Here is a 23424-nt window from a genome sequence, read left to right as displayed (position 1 = left end):
GCACGATCTTCTTAGCATTTTACAAGAACCTCAAGAACAAAGTAGAGACAGGTACAAGAATTAGTAGATATTGAAAGCCTTGGGAGTGAGGAATTGTCTTTTGTGGTTTGCTTGACCCAGTCCCCAAGCCTGATGGACCCTTCAAAGCAATAGGAAACCACAAAGGAAAGGGAACATGCAATGGAAAGGCTTGTGGTAAAAGAAGGTAAAGGACCCTTGGATGGTGAAGTCTAGTCAAAGGCGACTATGGGGTTGTGGCGCTCATCTTGCTTTCAAGCAGAGGGAGCTTGTGTTGTCCACAGACAGCTTTCCAGGTCATGTGGCCAGCATGACTAAACCACTACCGGCACAACAGAATAACATGATGGAAACCAGAGCACACAGAAATGCCATTTACCTTCCCACCGCAGCAATACCTATTTATCTACTTGCACTAGTGTGCTTTCGAAGTGCTAGGTTGGCAGGAGCTGCGACAGAACAACAGGAGCTCACCCCTTTGTGGGGATTCGAACAGCCGACCTTCTGATCGGCATGCCCAAGAGGCTCAGTGGTTTAGATCACACTGCCACCAGCGTCCCCTGGAAAGGCTTGTACTTACCCAACATACACAAAGGTTTCCGGGCGAACTTCAACCTCCCTCGCCATCCTTTGTACCGACAGCAGCAGCCGGCAGCCCAGATCCTTAAGGCAAACTCTGCTCCAAAGATGAAAATGGCAAAGGTTTCCTATGCAGAATGGGAAACAATTAACAAAACAATGTATATTACCAAATACACACATCGCAGGGTTGCAAAAAGTCATAGCTTCTGAAAGAAATCATTGGAAGGAGAAATTTGCTGAGAGCAAGAAAGGTCAGGTAGGTATGGGGGAACCTTGGGCTGGGGGGGGCGGCAAAGGTGTCCCTCTATCCGGCCCGTAGGACTTTCTCCAGGCCATACAACATCCCAAGTCACAACACTCATGACCCCTGCTTTGCACCCTCTAGAATGATGGTTCTTAAACTTTTATTCTCTGGCCCACACTTTCAGAATAAAAATATGTTCGCGCCACACTGATGTGTGGTTCGCGGTGCTTGATTTATAACATAGAACATGGCTACTTTATAATATGGTTGTGGGACATCCAGAAAGTATAAAACAATGCAGCTACATAAGAACATTAATCATTCCCAAAATATAATTATAAATGAGCCTCTTACATCTCTTACATGTGTACCTTAAGTATGTATACAGACTCCTTGAGAGGTGTGAGTTCACTTTTTCCATGTAATCTCATTTTTATTAGGTCAATTTTGGGAGAAACTCTCAGCTCCTCATCAACACAAAGAAACCTTTATCTTTTCTGATCTTTCATGATTGTCGGAGTTGAAAATCCCTGTTCCCAACAATATGTCATGGAGAACTGCAGAGGAATGGCCAATGCTCTTGAAGAGAGGTGTGAACAGTGCTTTTGGTTGAAGATTGATTGATTGATTGATTGATATGCATACATAGATACTAGGCTACACTACACTGAAATGATTAAATGTTTCTATTATTGCCCTTGAATCTTCCTGCCACTCTTGCCATCCTCTCCTTCCTTGGTGGTTTTTAAGCAGTGGTTGGATGGCCATCTGTCATGGAAGCTTTAGCTGAGTTTCCTGCATTGCAGGGGGTTGGACTAGATGACCCTTGAGGTCCCTTCCAACTTTACAATTCTATGATTTTCCTGCCTCACCTGTGTGGTGAGCTACACCTTTGAGAACCCATGAAACCTGTTTATTTTGGCTATGTCATTTTATTCATTCATTCATTCATTCCCCACCTATTTCGCTGATGGGACTCAAGGTGGCTGACTTGTTAACCTATAAGGTGCCACCCAAGAGAGGCTTGCAGAGCCAGGAGACGTTGTCCTCTTAGCTTTCCAACAGGGATGTTGCTGCCTGTAACTGAGAGGAGGAAAGGCACACAGCAGAAAGGTTGGCATGATGTGGGCGCAGTGTTGGAACCATCAGATTGGCTTCAATACTGGAATGACACTGTGCTTCCCACTGCCTTGTGCCTCCTGCTCTATCTCTCTGTTCCTGACAGCCACACCAACATTGGGAAGCCAGGTGAGCAACGATGGCCCACCCTCCAGTGGCTGCTGTAGAATAAGCCAGTATCCTCTTCCTTTCCACCACCTCAGGTAAGCACCTGAACTTACCAACAGCAGAAGCCAGTTTCCTGAAACGGTTTCGTATTCCTTGAATGTTGTCAGAACAGCTAAAATCAAGCAACCCAGGACTATCAGAAACCTAGAACAAGAGATATATATATATAAGGAAAATGTTAGGAGATGTTAATTCAGTGTGTAGTCCTCTAGAAGGCTCTATGTAGGGTGCCTTTGATTTGGGATGAGGAGGCAATTAAAGGGATTGGTCTGCAGAATAAGTGGGCATTTGCTGCCCAAGAGATTCCCACAAGCCAGGCACTCAATTCTTTCCTCAAGGAAATGGAACACTTCACAGAGGGCAGTAGCCACTAGGAAAAGTCTTGCCTGTTGATCTTAACACCCAGGCAGATCAATGTGAAAGTTCGCACTCCTTCGGCTATAGATCTGAAAATTTGATCTGGCACCAAAAAATTGTGCCAATAAAGAACACCAAGGGCATTTCAAAACATCCCTCATTGTGCCATACTTTCTTCATTTATGGGCTCTAGTGGTCAGTAATAGCAGTTTGAGTTTTCACTCATAGATTTGTATATCTATGGGGGAAAAGAAAGATGCTTGTAGGGTAAGAGAGAGAGGGGGGGGGAGGGAGAGAGAGATTAGTGAATCCTTAGATTTCCTCCTTCTCCGGTCCACACAAGTTAAAGAGGGAGTGCTGTGCTTTGCCCACAGGGAGGCAGCAAATGTCTGTGCAGATAAGGAACAAAGTGATTTTCCAGCTCTGTCTGCCTTGGCCAAGAAAAGAAATATAAGACAAGTTGGGGGGGGGGAGTATCAAATCCAAGGAATTACAAATAATGTTTTTAAAAAGTAACTTTCAGCTAAGCCTGCTGATCTCCCATTTCTGCTGGTCAACATTTTAAATCAAGAACCATAATTGCTTTGACCTCCTGCTATGACTGTTCATTGTGGAACCAAGATCACCCCACCTTAATGTGGCTGATGCATGGGGGGGTTGTTGGAAATTTGGGGGGGGCGGCACATGAGCACATTGCCCACTCTGAAGCTCCTTGTGGTTGCTGTTGGATGAGCACAATTTTCCCATCAGGAACTACTTCCAAAATGGCATTACATCATCATTACTTCTCAGGGCTGTTGTTGTTTTGCTCGTATGGCACCCTTCTTCTTCAGCAGAGGGAGTTCTGACCTCAAGAAGGAACTTCAGAGGCAATTAATCTCCCCCACCCCAATCCCTGTATTTTGCTGTGGGTATTGGCCAGGCATAGGCAACCTCGGCCCTCCAGATGTTTTGTAACTACAACTCCCATGATCCCTGACCACTGGCCCTGTTACATAGCTGCCAAGTTTTCCCTTTTCTCGTGAGGAAGCCTATTCAGCATAATGGAAAATCCCTGAAAAAAAGGGATAACTTGGCAGCTATGCTGTTAGCTAGGGATCATGGAAGTTGTAGTTCCAAAACATCTGGAGAGCCAAGGTTGCCTATGCCTGGTACTGGCCCTCCCATCAAAAATTCAAGCCAAAATCTTTTGTCTCAGGATGAAAGAACCTCTGTACATCAGTCGTAACATATATAGTCGGCCATTATATGGATTGCCACTATTGCCTGGTGAGTTTCCAAAAGTGCTGCTAACTGATCAGGCCAAACAATAGAATCCAACTCTGGCCCTGCTTTTCCTTGTAGTCACCTGTGGGCCAATTTCCCATTTTTTTCTGTCTGGGTAAAACCCAGGAATTTGACCATGTGGGCAGACATTGAGGATGCAAAAAGTCAGTAGCACCATATTGCACTTTATGGGTGTCATGGCCCCAACTGCCAGCAGCTCATACACAGAGGGTGAGGGATCAGTGGAGAAGGCTGAGGAGACATTCCCTGAGTCTTCAATAACCCATGGTTGCAGTAGTCCTCACACTGGAGGACTGACATTTTCACTCAACAGACCCACACCTCACAGATCCCATTTGCCGAACCAGGAAAATATGGTGGATGAGAAAATACTGTATGAAGAAGCCGCTGAATGCTGGGCTGCCCCTTTAAGGGTTTGCAGTCCTCAACAAGTGGGTGGAGCTAGAATCAGGTCCAGGAAGTATGAAAGGGTTCAGTTGGGACTGAGATTTCATTAGAACAATGTCTTTACCGGTACTTGCTGAGCCCTGTCCATGGTTCTGAAAAGCCTGCCTCAAACTGCTTCTGTTTAAGGTAAGGTCTGAACTCGGATGCAGGTGGCGCTGTGGTCTAAATCACTGAGCCTCTTGGGCTTGCCAATCAGAAGGTCGGCGGTTCAAATCCCCACAACGGAGTAAGCTCCCGTTGCTTGGTCCCGGCTCCTGCCAACCCAGCAGTTTGAAAGCACGCCAAAAGTGCAAGTAGATAAATGGGTACCGCTTCGGCGGGAAGGTAAACAGCGTCTCTGTGCGCTGCTCTGGTTTCGGTGTTCCGTAGCACCAGAAGCAGCTTAGTCATGCTGACCACATGACCCAGAAAAACTGTCTGCAACAAACTCTGGCTCCATCGGCCTGTAAAGCAAGATGAGCGCCACAACCCCAGAGTGGTTTGCAACTGGACTTAACTCTCAGGGGTCCTTTACCTTTACCTTTTTAAGGTCTGAACTCAAACAGCACCTGTTGCCTTTAGCTGTGATTCCTGCACTGGATGCCTTCCAACCCTACAATTCTATGTGTCAAAGACAGCAGCTGCACTTGGGTTGTGATCTCTTTCCTGCAATCTCAACACAGGGAACTCAGTGCTCAGCCCAATCACCATTTCTCATCTGGCTTCCAGCTGATGACTTCCAACATCCTTGTCTCTATTTGCTACACTTTTCAAATGAGCCCAGGCACACTGTTTCAGATTTCACAGCAAGATTACAAGGTCCATTTGTCTGATATCTTCAATATTAAATGGCAAAAAAGCAGCACAAATGCATTTTTCATGGTCCTTTTCTTCTTTTTATCCATACCTCGCAAATATGATAGCAATGCAATCAACACAGGCTATTGCACAGAAACAAATCTCTCTCTCTCTCTCTCTCTCTCTCTCTCTCTCTCTCTCTTAAAAAAGCAACAGGATTTGTGCATTTGGCATGTGCACCTAGACCCATTTGACAATGTCACTCGGGGTGTAAAACCAGTTGCTCAAAAAGAGGGAGCTATCCCTCTTTCCCACCACCTTAAATAAGTGGCCTTCCAGGTGGTGTTGAACCTTCAGTGCCTGCCAGCATGAGTTTTCTATACTGTACCTTCTGTGTAAGTTCTGGACCCGCCAGCCCTCTTCAAGTATTCATCAAGGAACAAAGACTGTCAATGCCCATTCTCCACACTTAGGATTCCCCCAGCAACCATCATTCAGAAGTTTACTGCCTCCAACGTAGGAGGTAGCACTGAAAAAGTTTCACTTTGTTTGTTTTGTTATAAGAATTTCTAAGGTCTCAAATATGAAGTAAATGTTCATAAATGTACAAGGCAAACACATACATAAGTACATAAACCATGTGTCTGAAATAGTACAGGAGAGCAATCCTGAAGCCATTTTGACTCTCCCAATGACCTCAAATATACCTCAAAGCTGCATTTGTGTATGACTAGGGTGAGCCTGTGACCTGAATTCAGGTACTAAAGTATTAACCATCACAAAAGAATGCCCAGGCTGCCCAGGTAATGCAATCAGTGACCATTCCTGGCAAACAGGATTTCTGCTGTAGACTGCCTCCTTCTGTGATGTATGTATGATGTTTCCGGGGGGCCTTGGGCTACAGGGTGGGCAATTTCATAAGGGCTTGCGCACCATTGTTCCCCTCCCTCCTGTGTGTGGTGAGCGGGGACCCTGTTGCAACAGTTTAATAAAGATCAGGCTTACTAGCTGTTTTGCTTCTCAATATACTCTGGTTCCCCCTTCATGGATCAATGCCTTGTCGTGGCGAAGGGGCTTGAATAACTCAGAGAAGCTATGAGCTATGCCATGCAGGGCCACCCAAGATGGACAGGTCATAGTGGAGAGTTTTGACTAAACGTGATCCACCTGGAGAAGGAACTGGCAAGCCACTCCAGTATCCCTGCCAAGAAAACTCCATGGAGAAAGACAACAGGCATATAAAAGTTATGACGCTGGAAGATGAGCCCCTCAGGTCGGAAGGCGTCCAACATGCTACTGAGGAAGAGCGGAGGACAAGTACAAGTAGATTCAGAGCTGATGAAGTGGCTGGGCCAAAGCCGAAAGGACGCTCAGTTGCGGATATGCCTGGAAGCGAAAGGAAAGTCCGATGCTGTAAAGAAAAATATTGCATAGGAACCTGGAATGTAAGAACCATGAATAGAGGTAAGCTGGATGTGGTCAAAAATGAGATGACAAGAATAAATATCGACATGCTGGGCATCAGTGAACTAAAATGGAAGGGAATGGGTGAATTCAGTTCGGGTGACTATCATATCTACTACTGTGGGCAAGAATCCTGTGGAAGAAATGGAGTGGCCCTCATAGTCAACAAAAGAGTGGCAAAAGCTGTGATGGGATGCAATCTCAAAAATGACAGAATGATCTCGATACGAATCCAAGGCAGACCTTTTAACATCACAGTAATCCAAGTTTATGCACCAACTACCGGTGCTGAAGAAAGTGAAATTGACCAATTCTATGAAGACCTACAACACCTTCTAGAAATGACACCAAAGAAGGATGTTCTTCTCATTACAGGGGATTGGAATGCTAAAGTAGGGAATCAAGAGATAAAAGGAACAACTGGCAAGTTTGGCCTTGGAGTTCAAAATGAAGCAGGGCAAAGGCTAATAGAGTTCTGTCAAGAGAACAAGCTGGTCATCACAAACACTCTCTTCCAACAACACAAGAGACGACTCTACACATGGATATCACCAAATGGGCAGCATCGAAATCAGATTGATTATATTCTCTGCAGCCAAAGATGGAGAAGCTCTATACAGTCAGCAAAAACAAGACCTGGAGCTGACTGTAACTCAGATCATCAGCTTCTTATAGCAAAATTCCAGCTTAAACTGAAGAAAGTAGGAAAAACCACTGGGCCAGTAAGATACAATCTGAATCAAATCCCTTATGAATACACAGTGGAAGTGAGGAACAGGTTTAAGGATTTAGATTTGGTGGACAGAGTGCCTGAAGAACTATGGATGGAGGCTCGTAACATTATACAGGAGGCAGCAACGAAAACCATCCCAAGGAAAAGGAAATGCAAGAAAGCAAAATGGCTGTCCAACGAGGCCTTACAAATAGCGGAGGAGAGGAGGCAAGCAAAATGCAAGGGAGATAGGGAAAGATACAGGAAACTGAATGCAGATTTCCAAAAAACAGCAAGGAGAGACAAGAGGGTCTTCTTAAATGAGCAATGCAAAGAAATAGAGGAAAACAATAGAATGGGGAAAACCAGAGATCTGTTCAAGAAAATTGGAGATATGAAAGGAACATTTCGTACAAAGATTACCATAATCAAGGACAAAAGTGGTAAGGACCTAACAGAAGCAGAAGACATCAAGAAGAGGTGGCAAGAATACACAGAGGAATTATACCAGAAAGATATGGAGGTCTCGTACACCCCAGGTAGTGTGGTTGCTGACCTTGAGCCAGACATCTTGGAGAGTGAAGTCAAATGGGCCTTAGAAAGCACTGCTAATAACAAGGCCAGTGGAAGTGATGATATTCCAGCTGAACTATTTAAAATTTTAAAAGATGATGCTGTTAAGGTGCTACACCCAATATGCCAGCAAGTTTGGAAAACTCAGCAATGGCCAGAGGATTGGAGAAGATCAGTCTACATCCCAATTCCAAAGAAGGGCAGTGCCAAAGAATGCTCCAACTACCGCACAATTGCCCTCATTTCACACGCTAGCAAGGTTATGCTTAAAATTCTACAAGGCAGGCTTAGGCAGTATGTGGACCGAGAACTCCCAGAAGTGCAAGCTGGATTTCAAAAGGGCAGAGGAACCAGAGACCAAATAGCAAACATGCGCTGGATTATGGAGAAAGCTAGAGAGTTCCAGAAAAACGTCTACTTCTGCTTCATTGACTATGCAAAAGCCTTTGACTGTGTCGACCACAGCAAACTATGGCAAGTTCTTAAAGAAATGGGAGTGCCTGATCACCTCATCTGTCTCCTGAGAAATCTCTATGTGGGACAAGAAGCTACAGTTAGAACTGGATATGGAACAACGGATTGGTTCAAAATTGGGAAAGGAGTACGACAAGGTTGTATATTGTCTCCCTGCTTATTTAACTTATATGCAGAATTCATCATGCGAAAGGCTGGACTAGATGAATCCCAAGCAGGAATTAAGATTGCCGGAAGAAATATCAACAACCTCAGATATGCAGATGACACAACCTTGATGGCAGAAAGTGAGGAGGAATTAAAGAACCTTTTAATGAGGGTGAAAGAGGAGAGCGCAAAATATGGTCTGAAGCTCAACATCAAAAAAACCAAGATCATGGCCACTGGTCCCATCACCTCCTGGCAAATAGAAGGGGAAGAAATGGAGGCAGTGAGAGATTTTACTTTCTTGGGCTCCTTGATCACTGCAGATGGTGACAGCAGTCACGAAATTAAAAGACGCCTGCTTCTTGGGAGAAAAGCAATGACAAACCTAGACAGCATCTTAAAAAGCAGAGACATCACCTTGCCGACAAAGGTCCGTATAGTTAAAGCTATGGTTTTCCCAGTAGTGATGTATGGAAGTGAGAGCTGGACCATAAAGAAGGCTGATCGCCGAAGAATTGATGCTTTTGAATTATGGTGCTGGAGGAGACTCTTGAGAGTCCCATGGACTGCTAGAAGATCAAACCTATCCATTCTTAAGGAAATCAGCCCTGAGTGCTCCCTGGAAGGACAGATCGTGAAGCTGAGGCTCCAATACTTTGGCCACCTCATGAGAAGAGAAGAATCCTTGGAAAAGACCCTGATGTTGGGAAAGATTGAGGGCACTAGGAGAAGGGGACGACAGAGGACAAGATGGTTGGACAGTGTTCTCGAAGCTACGAACATGAGTTTGACCAAACTACGGGAGGCAGTGGAAGACAGGAGTGCCTGGCGTGCTCTGGTCCATGGGGTCACGAAGAGTCGGACACGACTAAACGACTAAACAACAACAACAATACTCTGGTTGGCCTCTGTTATTTTCTCCTACCGATAGGGGGCCCACTTAAGGACTCTATATGGGCTCTTGGGTACCCCATAAGGGAAATGGAGCAGTGGTTTGTTTGTTTTTTCTTATAACAGTCTTTCCAGCAGTGGTGGATCAGTTTTATCCTCCCTCTGCTGCATTGTGGGCATGAGCAGAGCTTGCAGAAGGCCAACTGGGGAACGATGGAGGTGAGATTTGCACCAAGGACTTGCATCTGATTTGTAGCTCTGCGCCACACATTCGGCAATTATTCATTTTTCTGAATGTGAATTGCGAGCGATGGATGTGCAGCTGATGATTCATGCCCTTCCTGAAGGTGAACATTGGATTAGCCACGCACCGCTTTTCACGTCATCGGGACTCTGATTTACAATTCGGCAACATAAACCCGTGTATTGCACCTGTGTAAAAATGTCTCCCATCCTATATTTCCGTAAGTAATTAATCAGCATCAGAGAAGCTGGAACAAGCATCTGTAAACAAGCAATATTTCAGAAGAAGTCTGAAGCTGAAATCTTTGGAAGAGGCTATCAGCATCCTCCAGAGCTGCTTTGATTATATTCCTGAAACATTTTGCTGGGGTGGGCAACAATGATTCCCAGCAGAATATACAACACTTCTATTCACTCTGCTGACATGTTAATATTTCAAAAGGCATTCTTCCTCTTTAATGTGACATTTGCAAATGCGGACAGTTTTTATCAAACTTCCAACAGAGAGTATTATTGCCAGGCTGCTTTATTAATTTTGTAGTCTAAATTCCCACTAAATCTTGTCTGTCGCCCTCAACGGGGGACATGGGATTTGGAATGTTAAAAGCTAAGGCAAAGAATGAATGTGGATGGCCACTTACCAGGTGGATGTAATCATTTGGTAAGTGAATCATCCTCCACATCCAGCTATGAATGAAATGAAGTTTTCTCTAAGGATAGGAAAAAGAACCTCTTGGTTTCACTACAGAAAGTTTGGACAGATTGAGGAACGGATCCATTCCTCTCCAGCCAAACTCTTCTGGGTTCCACAATCAGTTCCAAGCATGCACAGAGAGGAGCAGCGTGACTCTTCTACAAACCTTTTAATTTTCAATAAAGCAAGAACAGGCAACGAGATAATTAAGCGTATGTTGGGGGAAGAGAAATTTGATTCAGTTTGCATTTACAGGTGAGCCTTCCTAATTTACACTTTCCTAAACAGTGTGTGAAGCAGAACACAGCCAAGCTTAGAATTTCGCACTTCCCTGAATTTTGCTCTGCAGTTTTCCAACCAAGTAATATATATAGATATTGAGAATACTATGCCCCCTGAGGTTTGGACTTTACTAGGGACCGAGCCTTTAGCACGGCAGGCCCTGACCTGTAGATCTCCCTGCCAGTAGAGGTTTGGCAGGAATCCTCCCTGCCTTCTTTTAGCTGTCTTCGAAAATCAGTGTTCTTCAGGCAGTGTAGACTTTTAACGGACCAGTATTTATTGATTCTTTTCTGGATGTTTTTGTTGGAGTTTTCATTCCTCTTATTGTAAGATATTGCTTGTTTTTCTTCATAGCTTTTGGAGAAGGAGGATTATCACCGAAACTGAGCAAATTAAACACTTTATAGTCATACCTCCGTTTAGACCACTATTGGTTCCAGGGCATAGCTGCCAAGTTATCCCTTTTTTAAAGGGATTTTCCCTTATGCTGAATAGGCTTCCTCGTGAGAAAAGGGAAAACTTGGCAGCTATGTTCCAGGGAGCCGGTCGCTCCCCGAGTTCATCGCTCCCCAAGGCATGCTTCTGCGCATGCACGAAGCGCCAATAGAACGCTTCTGCGCATGCACACGCTGCGCAGATCACATCTGTGCATCTGAGCGCCGCGGAACCAGGATATAAACACTTCCGGGTCCGCGGCATAGCTGCCAAGTACCCCGTATTCCCCGGGAAACCCCCGTTTTTCCTTAGCATTTCTCGGCGGCCTCCCGTTTGAGCTCCTCTCTCATAAATCTCCCTTAAATCTGCTCCTGCTGGCAGCCATTTTTCTGGTGCCGGTTTGCCCATCTATGGGCACCAGAAAATGGCCGCCGCTGGCGCTGGAAATAGCTTCTATGCATGCCCGGCAGCCATCTTAGGGGTGGCCACATGGCCATGCGGCCACCCCCAAGATGGCCACCGGACAACTTCCGGTGCAACTTCCGGTGCCGCTGCTGCTGCTAATCCCGTATTTTTCTGCGGGAGACTTGGCAGGTATGGTCCGCGGTGGTCGGAAACCGAAGCAATCGCAAATGGAGGCGGTCGCAAACCGAGGTTTGACTGTATTAGAAGAAGTATCAGAGGTTGTCTCTTTTCTGGTATAGATATTAGCCTTGCACCAACTCAGACCATTAACCCATTTTGTCCACCCTCACAACTCTGGCTGGCAGCAGTTCTTCAGGGTGCAAAAATACCAGCCCTGTTGCCTATGAGCCTTTTAACTGTCATGGATCCTTTGGCTGTGATCCCCACATTGCAGAGGTTTGGACTTTGATGACTATTCCAACTCTACAATTCCGTGATTCCATTATTCCAACCAGCAACATCAAGGATTGAATCTGAGTACGTATGCATGCAAAGTGTGTGATCTGCGACTGAGTTATAGAGATCACAAGTAATTAAGTGATGCCATACACCAGAGCATGAGTTATCGCTGCAGCTAGGGAATAAATATTAAGACTCTCCCCTTGCCGCAGCCATGTTCTCTGCCCTTGGTTTTTAAAACATCATGTCGGAGGGCTACCAAAGCACACAGAGCTCTTCCATGCTGAAACATACAGTCGTGCTATGCATTCTGAATCACTGCATCAGAAGGTAATGGCTTCTACTCTGCCTACCTGTCGTTGTGTGTACAGGGGTGAGAGGGGCTCTGTTTTGGCCAGAAGGCAATGGCTTTGCCCCATCCTCCAGCCCTAGGAAACTTCAGAAGGGAGTTGTTTTGAGAGAAAGAACTGAGAGGGGAGAGACACTCACCATTCCTGAACATTGGCCTTCCTGAATGAGGTTGATTGCCACTGGAAGCCAACATCTGCTCCCGTAGTTTAAGGCCAAAATCCCCTCAGCTTCCCAAATGTCTGCATTCATAGGGGATATTTGGCCCAGCCCATCTCTTGTGTCCTTCTGTGGTGTGCTGACTTTCCTTGGCAGGCAAATTTGCATGCATAGGATTCCCTGGAGGCAAAAAGTCTGAAAACTGGATGTGATACAAAAACAGGGGCTTGATTTATAGAGTGTGAAAACCAGTTGTTAAGTAAAATATGAACCAGTGATTTTTTTTGAACACTTTAGATGTATTTTCCTAGCTCGAAATAAATACCGCCTTGGAAAAATCATGATGTGTGAAGTAGCCCTTAAGTGCATCCCAAGAATTCCAGCTCCGACACCCAGAAGGAGTTGATGGGTTGGTAGCTTCTGCCCTGTGAATATCAGCTAGAGGTGATCTGTTTGGAAGAAGCAGACAGCAGATCTTAAAGGAGCACAGAGTGTGCTGAATCGGAGACATGACAGTGGGTGTTTTTCTGCTGCTCAGTTAAGCCCAATCTGTCAGGATTTTCCCCTCCCTTTCCCTTTTTTTGCTCAAGTGGGATATGTCACACATTCCACAAAGCACTCTCGCCTCTAAAGGAGGGAAGACGAAGTTCTCCTTTTTTAAGTCACTCACCTAGAAGAATATTTGAATACATACACGAGCACGCACAGAGAGAGAGAGCTGAAAGGGACATGCAAATATAGAGAAAAGGGAATGGGCAGTGTCAGGATGAGACTCCAGATAATTTGGCCCCAACCTCCTCACAGATCCTCCCAACACTTATCTGGTCCCCACAGTTGTGGATATTCACTACCCTGAAGTTCCAGAGAATGTATACAGGACCAGCCCTTCAGAAGAGCAAAAATGAATTTATTTACTTTATTTAAATTATGTCTATATTGCTTTATATTTTCCTGATAATAAAAGTCTTAAACCAGCTCCATCTGGAATGCAGGCTGAGACCCTACCTGTCTCACCAGAGTGGTGCATGCTCTAGTTATCTCTTGCTTGGACTACTGCAATGCTTTCTACATTTGGGTCTACCTTTGAAGGTGACCCGGAAACTACAACTAATCCAGAATGCGGCAGCTAGACTGGTGACTGGGAGTGGCCGCCAAGACCATATAACACTGATCCTGAAAGATCTACATTGGCTCCCAGTACATTTCCAAGCTTAATTCAAAGTGTTGGTACTGATCTTTAAAGCCCTAAACGACCTCGGTCCTGTATACCTGAAGGAGCGTCTCCACCCCCATCGTTCAGCCCAGACGCTGAGGTCCAGCTCCAAGGACTTTCTGGTGGTTCCCTCATTGCGAGGAGTGAGGTTACAGGGAACCAGGCAGAGAGCCTTCTCGGTAGTGGCCCCTGCCCTGTGGAATGCCCTCCCATCAGATGTCAAAGAGATAAACTACCTGTCATTTAGAAAACATCTGAAGGCAGCCCTGTTTAGGGAAGTTTTTTATGTGTGACATTTTAATGTATTTTAATCTTTGTTGGAAGCCGCCCAGAGTGGCTGGGGAAACCCAGCTGGATGGGCGGCATACAAATAATAAATTATTATTATTATTATTATTATTATTATTATTATTATTATTAAACCATCAAACAGAACATTCCAAAAGGAGGTCAAGTATACACATTGCCTGCTCCTCTCTAGACTTGTAAGAACATTTCAATTAGTGGGGGAAATTCTACTCATAGCACCACACCCTGCAGAATATTGTAGGGCAGTGACTCAGAAATTGGGCATTTCCCATTATTGCCACTCTACTATGGAATGCCCTTCCCATGTCATACGTTAAAGCAGATACATCCATTGCTCCATTCACTTTCACCTTTCATCTCATGCTGGTATATGGCCCCCAGAAGGCTGTTCGTGTGACCCTTAAATTTTTTTTAAAAAAAAACAGCTGCCAACCATTGCCTGAAAGTTCTTCTCCGCTTGTACTAGAAAAGGAACTCCCGCGCATGAGCACAGCATATTTCTAAAGGGAAATCTATTCCACCTCCAAGCCCATGTCCAACCAGTCTGCCATTGGCCAGCCCTCAACAGCCTGCCTCCACATTTACACCCAAGTCCAGGTAGTGTACCTGGCCGTCAGGTTCCTCCTCCTCAGCCTCAGTGGGGACTGAGAACTCGGCAAGGAGGAGAACAAAGAGAAAGCTAGAATGAGTTGGCTTGGCTCACCATCAACATTGTGGCTCCACCTATTCTAGGCCACCAGCCCTACCAGTTCCAATGGACACCATCCACCACTGCTTTGGGCGTAAAGAAGCTGTGAAACTCTGGTTAAAGATTGTATCCAGGCCCTTCAAAACTCAACTAGCCCATAGCACATGCCTTGGCTTTTATTACAGGCTTTGACAGCTCTCCTGTGATTTCATGACCTCTTCAACTTAAGACGAGACAAAACAATGTCTTCCCAACATATGCTTTGGTGTTTAGTGCAAATGCTATTACTTGCCCAAATCAAGGGGGGGATTCAATTTTGCATGGCACTGCAGTGTCCCTGAGTTCTGCACTTTGTAGGCAGAGGGTGACCTTGCCAACTCAGAGTTCACCCTTCTGCTTGTCCACCCTTCCATTTAGACTAGTGGTTCACAAGGGGGGCAGTATCTCCCATGGGGCACTAAGAGGCAGGGGGTAGCAGGGGGCACTGGAGGTCCAAATGACTGTCAGACTTTGAGAAGCTGGTATCACGGCATCAAGATCATCAGTTTTGTTGAATTAATCAAACTAAGCAGTCCTAATAGGATTTTTCATGAGTGTGCAATGAATTGTTATTGTTCTGAATTTGATTGTGTTACTATCCATTTAATGTTTGGTTTTTATTATGCTTTTATATTCATTGGAGCAACCCTGACAGATGGGTGGGGTATAAATAATAAAACTGTTGTTATTGTTATCCTCCTTAGTGGGTTATGCAAACAACTATTCTGAATAATGCTTTTTATAGGATAGGGTAGAAGGCACTGGGGATGACTTTATAGAACCAAAGGAGGGGGGGTGGCATGGAAAAATTTGAGAAGGCAAATGAAGAGCTTTCCTGGTGGATCGCAAGGAGTCAGCCCTCTAAAAGCGTCACTTTAAGCACATCCAGAAATGTTCGTAGGACAAATAAACAACGCCATCCATCTTTTTGGCGACGGCTTCAGCCATCATTCCTAAAACAGCTACACTTTCTTTTCCCAGAGGCCCGGCAAGAAACGAAATCCAAGCCTGTGATTCATGCCAATTACTCATCCAGGTTTCTCTAGGCGGTGGGCCATGTTGTGATGTCGCCCCCTTGGAGGGCAGGCAAATGAAATCAGCTTTTTCTTTGGGCTGGCATGACATGATGGATGGTAATCTTGTAAGCACCCACCGAGACGCGGCAATCTGATTTGCACTTCATGGGCTCCTGCCCAGTTTGCAGAGTTATGGTTCTGCGCAAATTAGGTCCGTTAAGCAAGTTAGCAAGCTATAACGCTTCTCCAGCTCTTTTCCTACAGTTCAACCACTTGAGAAAAGAGATATTGTCAGGCTAAGAAATGGATGCTGATACCGTTTAACTTAATCATTGCAGCAATGTGTTTTTTGTTTGTTTGTTTTAAATGCATTTCCTAAAGGAGGAGGGGGAATTAAGAGTCCGTGTCTCTCTGTCTAAAATCTCCCCTCCAGTCTAAACATCATTATGAGATTCCCTGTTTGAGCACTCAGTGAACATCTTGCCTCTATCAGCAGACAGAGCAACTAGAGATTAGCAAGGCCCTGTGAACACATTATTCTCAGCCCAGCACAGGAGATGTGACTCTGCAAACACAGATATTTTTTATTCACATCCCTTACAACCCCTGTTTTAAACAGTTGTGCTGGTTGCCAGTTCATTTCTGGGCCCAGTTCATGGTGCTCATGGTGCTTTTATTTCAAGCCTTTAATGACTCAGGCCCCCCAAACCTGCAAAACTGCTTCCTACAGAGCTTATTAGGTTATTCAGATCAGCAGAGGGGGCTCAGAAGCTTGGGGGGGGGGTGACAGCCTCTATTGCAGATATTAATATTGTGAAGTGACTGGATGCATGAAAACTGACTCCTTTTTTGAAATAAAAACCTTTTCAAGGCCCATAAGTTTAAATAAAACTTTACTTGCAGAACTTTGTTCAAAACAAAACCCAAACGTCAAAGATACATCCAGATAGTTCCACAAGACATATGCAAGTCTAAGGCATAGGTTCAGCATCTTACAAAATATGATATAATTCCTACAGACCTAGAAACAGAGGTCTGCCCACCCACCCACCCCCCGCCTGCATTCCTGCCTGAGCTGAGCCAGCTTAGCCCACAGCAGCCTTGCTCCTGAACAGGGATTGGATCGGGCATAACTTTATGCCTGCTTAACTTAACGCAGTATAAATTACACTGGCCTCCCACAAGCTTGGACTGCTTCCCCAAACCATGATAAACAGTGGTAAAAGGTTGCACTTGGCCCCTTGACTCAGATTTTACAAGTGCATATGCAGCCTCTGTTCCTTGGAGCAACGCCTACGTTGGACTGTCATTTGGCATTTCCATCTTCCGCCAGGCCTCCAGCCGCCATTTATGGGTCAGTCTTTTCAGATTTTGTAGCTGTGGGCTTTGCCAGGGAATGAACGTGCAGAAAACAAGACGCGTATTCATTGGACTCACAACTTATCTGACAGTTCCAAATGCCCCCCGCTGCAATAAACATGCAACTGGTGCCCAGGATTCATTTTGTGTTTTCTTTTAAGAAATAGGTCCAGCAAGGAAAGTTCCCGATTCGCAAAAGGGCACTCATCCGGCGTCTCTCCTGAGGAAGGATCTCCAAATTCACCATCAGCATTTGGCTTTCGGAGAAATGTTCTCCCTCTCCTGGTCCTTTGGTAGCAATTTCTTTCCCTTTTCTGCGAATCAATCCTACTCAAGTCATCTCAGCCAATCTGAGTGACAGATGATATTATATCAAAACACTATAAAGAAAATCAAATTTAGCTATGCATTGCTGTTACCGAGGGTAACTGAAACCCACTAGAATGAGAGGAAATTTAATTATTTAACAGAATTTTCAAATCACTTGATTGCAAAAAAAAAACAACCCACCTTTAAGCTGTTTGCAACATAGACAAAACATTAAAATTATTGATAAAAACAGTTAAGAACAGGTCTTAGAAATTATGTTTGCTCAAGGACTCACATGGGAAATCCTAGACAATCCAATGTAGCTATGCACCAAAGTCACCAAGGACAGCTCAGTCAGTAGAGCATTAGGCTCTTATTTTCAGGGTCGTGGGTTCAAGCCTCACTTTGGACAAAATAATTCTGCATTACAGAGGGTTGGACTAGATGACCTTTTGGGTCCCTTCCAACTCTACAATCCTATGATTCTAAAATGAAGCCTATTTGAATGAAGGTTATTGTTTCCTCATGTGAGCAATCTAGTGAATCAAGGACCCCTCTAATAGTTTCCTGGAACATTTGAAATGCTCCATGCCAGGGGGTCTCTCCCAAATGGGATAGTGTTCACCTTTCAGTTCTCATGAATTGAAACTGCCCTTCCTTCCTCTAGTTTGGGCTCAGCACCAATATCATATGATCCACCGCCAGAAAGAAAGAAAAAAATATTGTGTTGTGAAGCAATATGAAACATCTATCTGACCTTTCATGGCTTTTATATAGCACCTGCAAGTCTGTTTGAAATTAAATTCCTTTCTTCCACGAGCAGACTGAATGCTAAACAGCTTCCCAAGCACACAAAAAGTGTGTGTGTGGGTGTGCACGCACGAACACGCGCGCACTATTTTAAATCGGCACCTATACAAAGTAAAACCAATAACATGTAGGGCAAAGTTCTTGCTCACCAAAAGTTTCCAAGTGGGTCAGTTTCATTTTGATCCCAACAGAGTGATGCATATTTCAGAACGTTGGGCGAGATTGTGAAATTGAAGCCATGAAAACTGCTGTCACTTCTTTTTCTGATCTGTCCTGGACATTATTATTTTTAATGCACTGCTCTGTCTGAATATTCAATTTCCAGTTAAGGCCAACAGTGTAGAATTAATCAAGACCCAATGCATGAATTAATAATTGCTATCCACTGCAATACAGGAATCGTGATCTTTTCTGCAAGTGCTTTCTAAGTTACCACTCTCCCTATCCGAAGTTTCATCTTACATTATTTACATCTTCTCAGAAAGACAATTGCAGCCAGAGAAAGTGTAAAATAATTCCCAGTGTTAAAAAATAAAACTTGTTTCCTCGGAAACTAAAGCAAGGAGGATCTTAAGCAAGGGAGGGGTGTGTGTTGTGGAACCACCTTGAAACCATGAAAATAATCTCACTAGAAGTGTTATATTAGGGCTAGGCAAAAATGCCTCCCTTGATTGCCGCTCTTTTCACAGACTATGAAATAAAGGAGGGTGGTCTTGTCTACTTTGGGAGTGGGAAGATCTGGTGAAGGGCAAAAATTTAGCAGAGCTCCCTCACACTTCCGATTGGCTGGTAAACTCAATTGCTGCTGATAACGCCAAGGCTGCAGGTTCAATTCCAATATGGGGCAGCTGCACATTCCTGCATTGCAGAGAGTTTGGACTAGATCAGGCTTCCTCAACCTCGGCCCTCCAGATGTTTTGAGACTACAATTCCCATCATCCCTGACCACTGGTCCTGGTAGCTAGGGATGATGGGAATTGTAGGCCAAAAACATCTGGAGGGCCAAGGTTGAGGAAGCCTGGACTAGATGATCCTCAGGTTCCCTTCCAGCACTATGATTCTATGATTTTATTTATCATTAAACAATTCATTCGAATAATTTGTTATTATTTAAATTGGATTTTTCCATATATTTCTATACAGTGGTACCTCGGTTTAAGAACAGCCCTGTTTACGAACTATTCAGTTTACGAACTCCGCAAAACCGGAAGTAGTGTCCCGGTTTGCGAACTTTACCTCTGTCTAAGAATGGAATCCGAACGGTGGAAGGGCACCGGTGCTGGGAGGCCTCATTAGGGAAAGTGCCCATCAGTTTAAGAATGGTTTTGGTTTAAGACCGGACTTCCAGAATGGATTAAGTTTGTAAACCGAGATACCACTGTACTGTTGAATATTTAAAGACGGTCTTTTAAGCAGCTTACAAAATAACAAATGCTACAGAGGCAGATAGACAGATTTATACAGTATTGATGAAACTGATGAACATCCTGAACAAGTTTGCAGACGACACCAAATTGGGAGGGGTGGCTAATACCTCAGAGGACAGGATCACACTTCAAAATGGCCTTAACAGATTAGACAACTGGGCCAAAGCAAACAAGAAGAATTTTAACAAGGAGAAATGTAAAGTACTACACTTGGGCAAAAAAAAATGAAAGGCACAAATACAGGATGGGAGACACCTGGCTTGAAAGCAGTACATGTGAAAAGGATCTAGGAGTCTTGGTAGACCACAAACTTGACATGAGTCAGCAGTGTGATGCAGCAGCTAAAAAGGCCAATGCCATTCTGGGCTGCATCAATAGGAGTATAGCATCTAGATCAAGGGAAGTAATAGTACCACTGTATTCTGCTCTGGTCAGACCTCACCTGGAGTACTGTGTCCAGTTCTGGGCACCACAGTTCAAGAAGGATACTGACAAGCTGGAACGTGTCCAGAAGAGGGCAACCAAAATGGTCAAAGGTCTGGAAATGATGCCTTATGAGGAACGGTTTAGGGAGCTGGGTATGTTTAGCCTGGAGAAGAGAAGGTTAAGGGGTGATATGATAGCCATGTTCAAATATATTAAAAAGGATGTCATATAGAGGAGGGAGAAAGGTCGTTTTCTGCTGCTCCAGAGAAGCGGACACGGAGCAATGGATTCAAACTACAAGAAAGAAGATTCCACCTAAACATTAGGAAGAACTTCCTGACAGTAAGAGCTGATTGGCAGTGGAATTTGCTACCAAGGAGTGTGGTGGAGTCTCCTTCTTTGGAGGTCTTTAAGCAGAGGCTTGACAGGCATATGTCAAGAATGCTTTGGCGGTGTTTCCTGTTTGGCAGGGCCCTTGTGGTCTCTTCCAACTGAGTCTATGATTCTATGATAATGCAGTGTAATGGAATACTGAGCAAAACTACAACACAATGCAAAAAAGCAATAGAATCCACCCCAAACAAGCAACAGGGCAGAACATTTTTCAGCATCTTTGGTGCCAAAGCTTCCCTCCCTCTTCTGCCCTCCTCTTGCCAAGGCATGCATTGACTCATAAAAAACAACACTCATCCCACGAGCACATACGCATCATGTCCAAATCTGTCTTAGATCTACACGATTCATTCCGTACCTACTCCTCATTCAATATCATTCAGCCCATTCAGCCCTCACATCCAACACACAGCAGACAAACACACCATCCACCGAATCAGTCCAATATCGCCCACTCAACCACTCCTTCCGCTCAGTAGAAAAATAGGTACCACAAAAGCACCGAGGAGACAATGAAACTATCCACTGATAACACAACAGTACAAATTGCTACCAATCCGTCACAGAGATGTACTCTTCCCCATAGCGATCTGGCCTCTCACCCAGGTTGCTATCTCCCACCCAAGATTCTCACCCGAGGATGGGAGGACCTGAACCCTCCATCCCTGGTACTAGGGGGTTGGACTGGATGGCACTTGTGGTCTCTTCCAACTCTACGATTCTATGATTCTATGATTCTTCCTCTCACCAAGGAATGTCCTCAGACCATTCAACCCACACAAGAAGCACCACCCCCCCCCAAAAAAAATGAAGGAGGGCACCCCCCTCATAATCCTAGAGTTGGAAGGGAACCCGAGGGTCATCTAGCCCAACCCCCTGCGATGCAAGAATGTTTTGCCCAACGTGGGGCTCAAACCCACAACCATGAGATTACAAGTCTCATGCTTTACTGGCAGAGCTGTGAAGTGTGATGTTATGCATTATTATTTTTTGCATTTCTTTTATATTGTAAACTGCCCTGGCATCCTTGGATGAAGGGCAGTAGAGAAATGTAATTGGTTGGTTGGTTGGTTGGTTGGTTGATTAATAGTGATGCTGAGCAACATGGACCAATGGTCTGTGCCCCTTTTGCTTCATTAATGCTGGTTTTGTAGTTCCCTGAATGACTTTCTCTGTAGTTTTGGCAGTGCTACCAGTGAGCAAGTGGGGTCTGGTGTCCTTATCTCTCTCCTCCATCCTTTAATGCACGTGTAATGGATCAGTTTTAAAACCCCAGGCTTCTAGCCCATATGATTGTGAGGCCATGTAGAGCTACTGCCAGTCAAGAGTACTTCCAGGGTAGGGAACCAGTTGCCCTCCAGATTTTGCTAGACTACAAAACCTATGATCCATAAAGGTTGGCCATGTTGGCTGGGGCTGATGGGAGTTGGAGTCCACCAACATCAGTAGGACCACAGGATCTCACCCCTAGGATAGACAAAACTATGGCTAGACCTGAGCTGACCCAGCACCATCAGTCTGTTCTGGCTCCAGACATTCTGATTTGCCTCTCCTAATTGCTTCCAATTTGGCGTTTCACTGCCAACTGGCTTATTAGTTCCCAACACTTGATAAAGCACTCGCGAGATGCTTCTCCAAAATAGGGGGACCATGACATATGGCTTACATTTCCTGCGTGGTGCTCTATGTGCTTCGGGGTCCCAGGTTGCATTTAAGCCTCACTCTTTCCTGCCCCCCTGCTAAAGACGAAACATTTAGTGAGCTCGCCTGGGTACGGAGGGGCTTTCTTAATTAACGGGTGGCAACTGCTCAGAGAGACCTAAGCCAAGAGGTGCTGTTAGTGAATTATTACTGTGCAAGACAAAGGCCTCAGACACCTCCCATGCGGCACACACACAGCCACATGCCTGAGTTAATTGTCTCTGTTAATTACAGGCAGAGTGTTTATGATGACGCTCATTCATTCTTCTTTTTAGGAACCCTCCTTGTTGCCAAACGGTCCCACCTCTCAGCGCCAATCACCTCACAGACATTGGGCCTTGTCAAGAATCTTCCCCTCGGTGCTCATCAATTCACGACTGCTGGATCCTTCAGAGGTACTGCAAATTATCCCGTTAACTCAAACCCAGCCGTATAAACAATCCCTGGCAGTCTGTCACTGTTGCAGATATTAAATTTGCTCAGTTTGGAGTGACTGGAAGCATAGGAACTGACGCCTTTTGGAAATAAAGCATTGCAGAAGCCCCTAGGAAGACTGTTCAGATTTTACTGGAAATATACTTCAAAACAGAATTAAAGTATCAAATGGACCCATGCAAATACCCACACAATATCTGGAGCTGTCCAAGCACAGGTTCAGCATCTTAGAAAATATGAAAAAAATTCAAAGCAAAGGTATCTCTCTCTCTTCACAGCCTTCATTGTCCTTTGGCTGTTTACTTTTCTGTTGGAAGCTGCCCAGAGTGGCTGCGGAAACCCAGCCAGATGGGTGGGGTACAAATAATATATTATTATTATTATTATTATTATTATTATTATTATTATCCCTTCATTTCACATCCTCATTCCATTGAGTTTGGGAGACAACGACTCAAAGGCAACTCCCTTCAAAATGGAGATTTTGCAACCCAACACCTTCATCACATGATCTAAGGTTACAACAAGTTAGAGCTCTAACAGAGTACAGTTCGCTACATTGCAGCTGCAGAAAAAACACTGCACATCTGTCTCCATCTTCCATCCAAGCAGATAGCTACAAACGCACCCCAGAATGAAGAATGACACTGGAAAGGAGAATGGAGAATAGGCACCAGTCCAGGAATATGGACATAGAACTTCCAAAGTCCATTGCATTTTTATTTACTCTGCCCAATCTCTGTGTAACAGAGCCTGTGTTGAACACGGGGCGTCATTTTGTTTTACAGTGAGGAAGGTCTGAGTCAGATTCCAAACCACCAAATGTTTGTCAGTGAAACCAGATGACCATTCAGCTGGCTATGGTTGCAAGCTGTGGCAAGGGGGAAGGAGATGTCAGCAACAATAAGGTTTTCCTCTTTTTTCCTAGTGAGGCTGAAAGAAAACCCAGATGAATGCTTCTGAACATAACACATTAGAACATTAGAACCCTTCCGAGTTCTAACCTGAGGCCGC

General features: G+C 44.7%; 1 protein-coding gene across 1 annotated transcript in view; it reads right to left on the bottom strand.

Annotated features, from left to right (window-relative positions):
- The window catches only part of KCNQ3 (potassium voltage-gated channel subfamily Q member 3), a 132005-nt gene that overhangs the window by 25190 nt on the left and 83391 nt on the right, over nucleotides 1-23424 (bottom strand). Inside the window, exons 4-5 of the mRNA XM_035124426.2 lie at nucleotides 2185-2275; nucleotides 599-725 (exon numbers count right to left, since the gene is read on the bottom strand). Of these exons, the coding sequence (XP_034980317.2) occupies nucleotides 599-725; nucleotides 2185-2275 (218 nt within the window). The remainder of the gene's footprint in view (nucleotides 1-598; nucleotides 726-2184; nucleotides 2276-23424) is intronic.

This window comes from Zootoca vivipara, chromosome 8 (assembly GCF_963506605.1).
Source record: "Zootoca vivipara chromosome 8, rZooViv1.1, whole genome shotgun sequence".
Lineage (NCBI taxonomy): Eukaryota > Metazoa > Chordata > Lepidosauria > Squamata > Lacertidae > Zootoca > Zootoca vivipara.
Note: the sequence above shows the minus strand (reverse complement) of the source record. Positions and strands in the feature narration are given on the sequence as shown.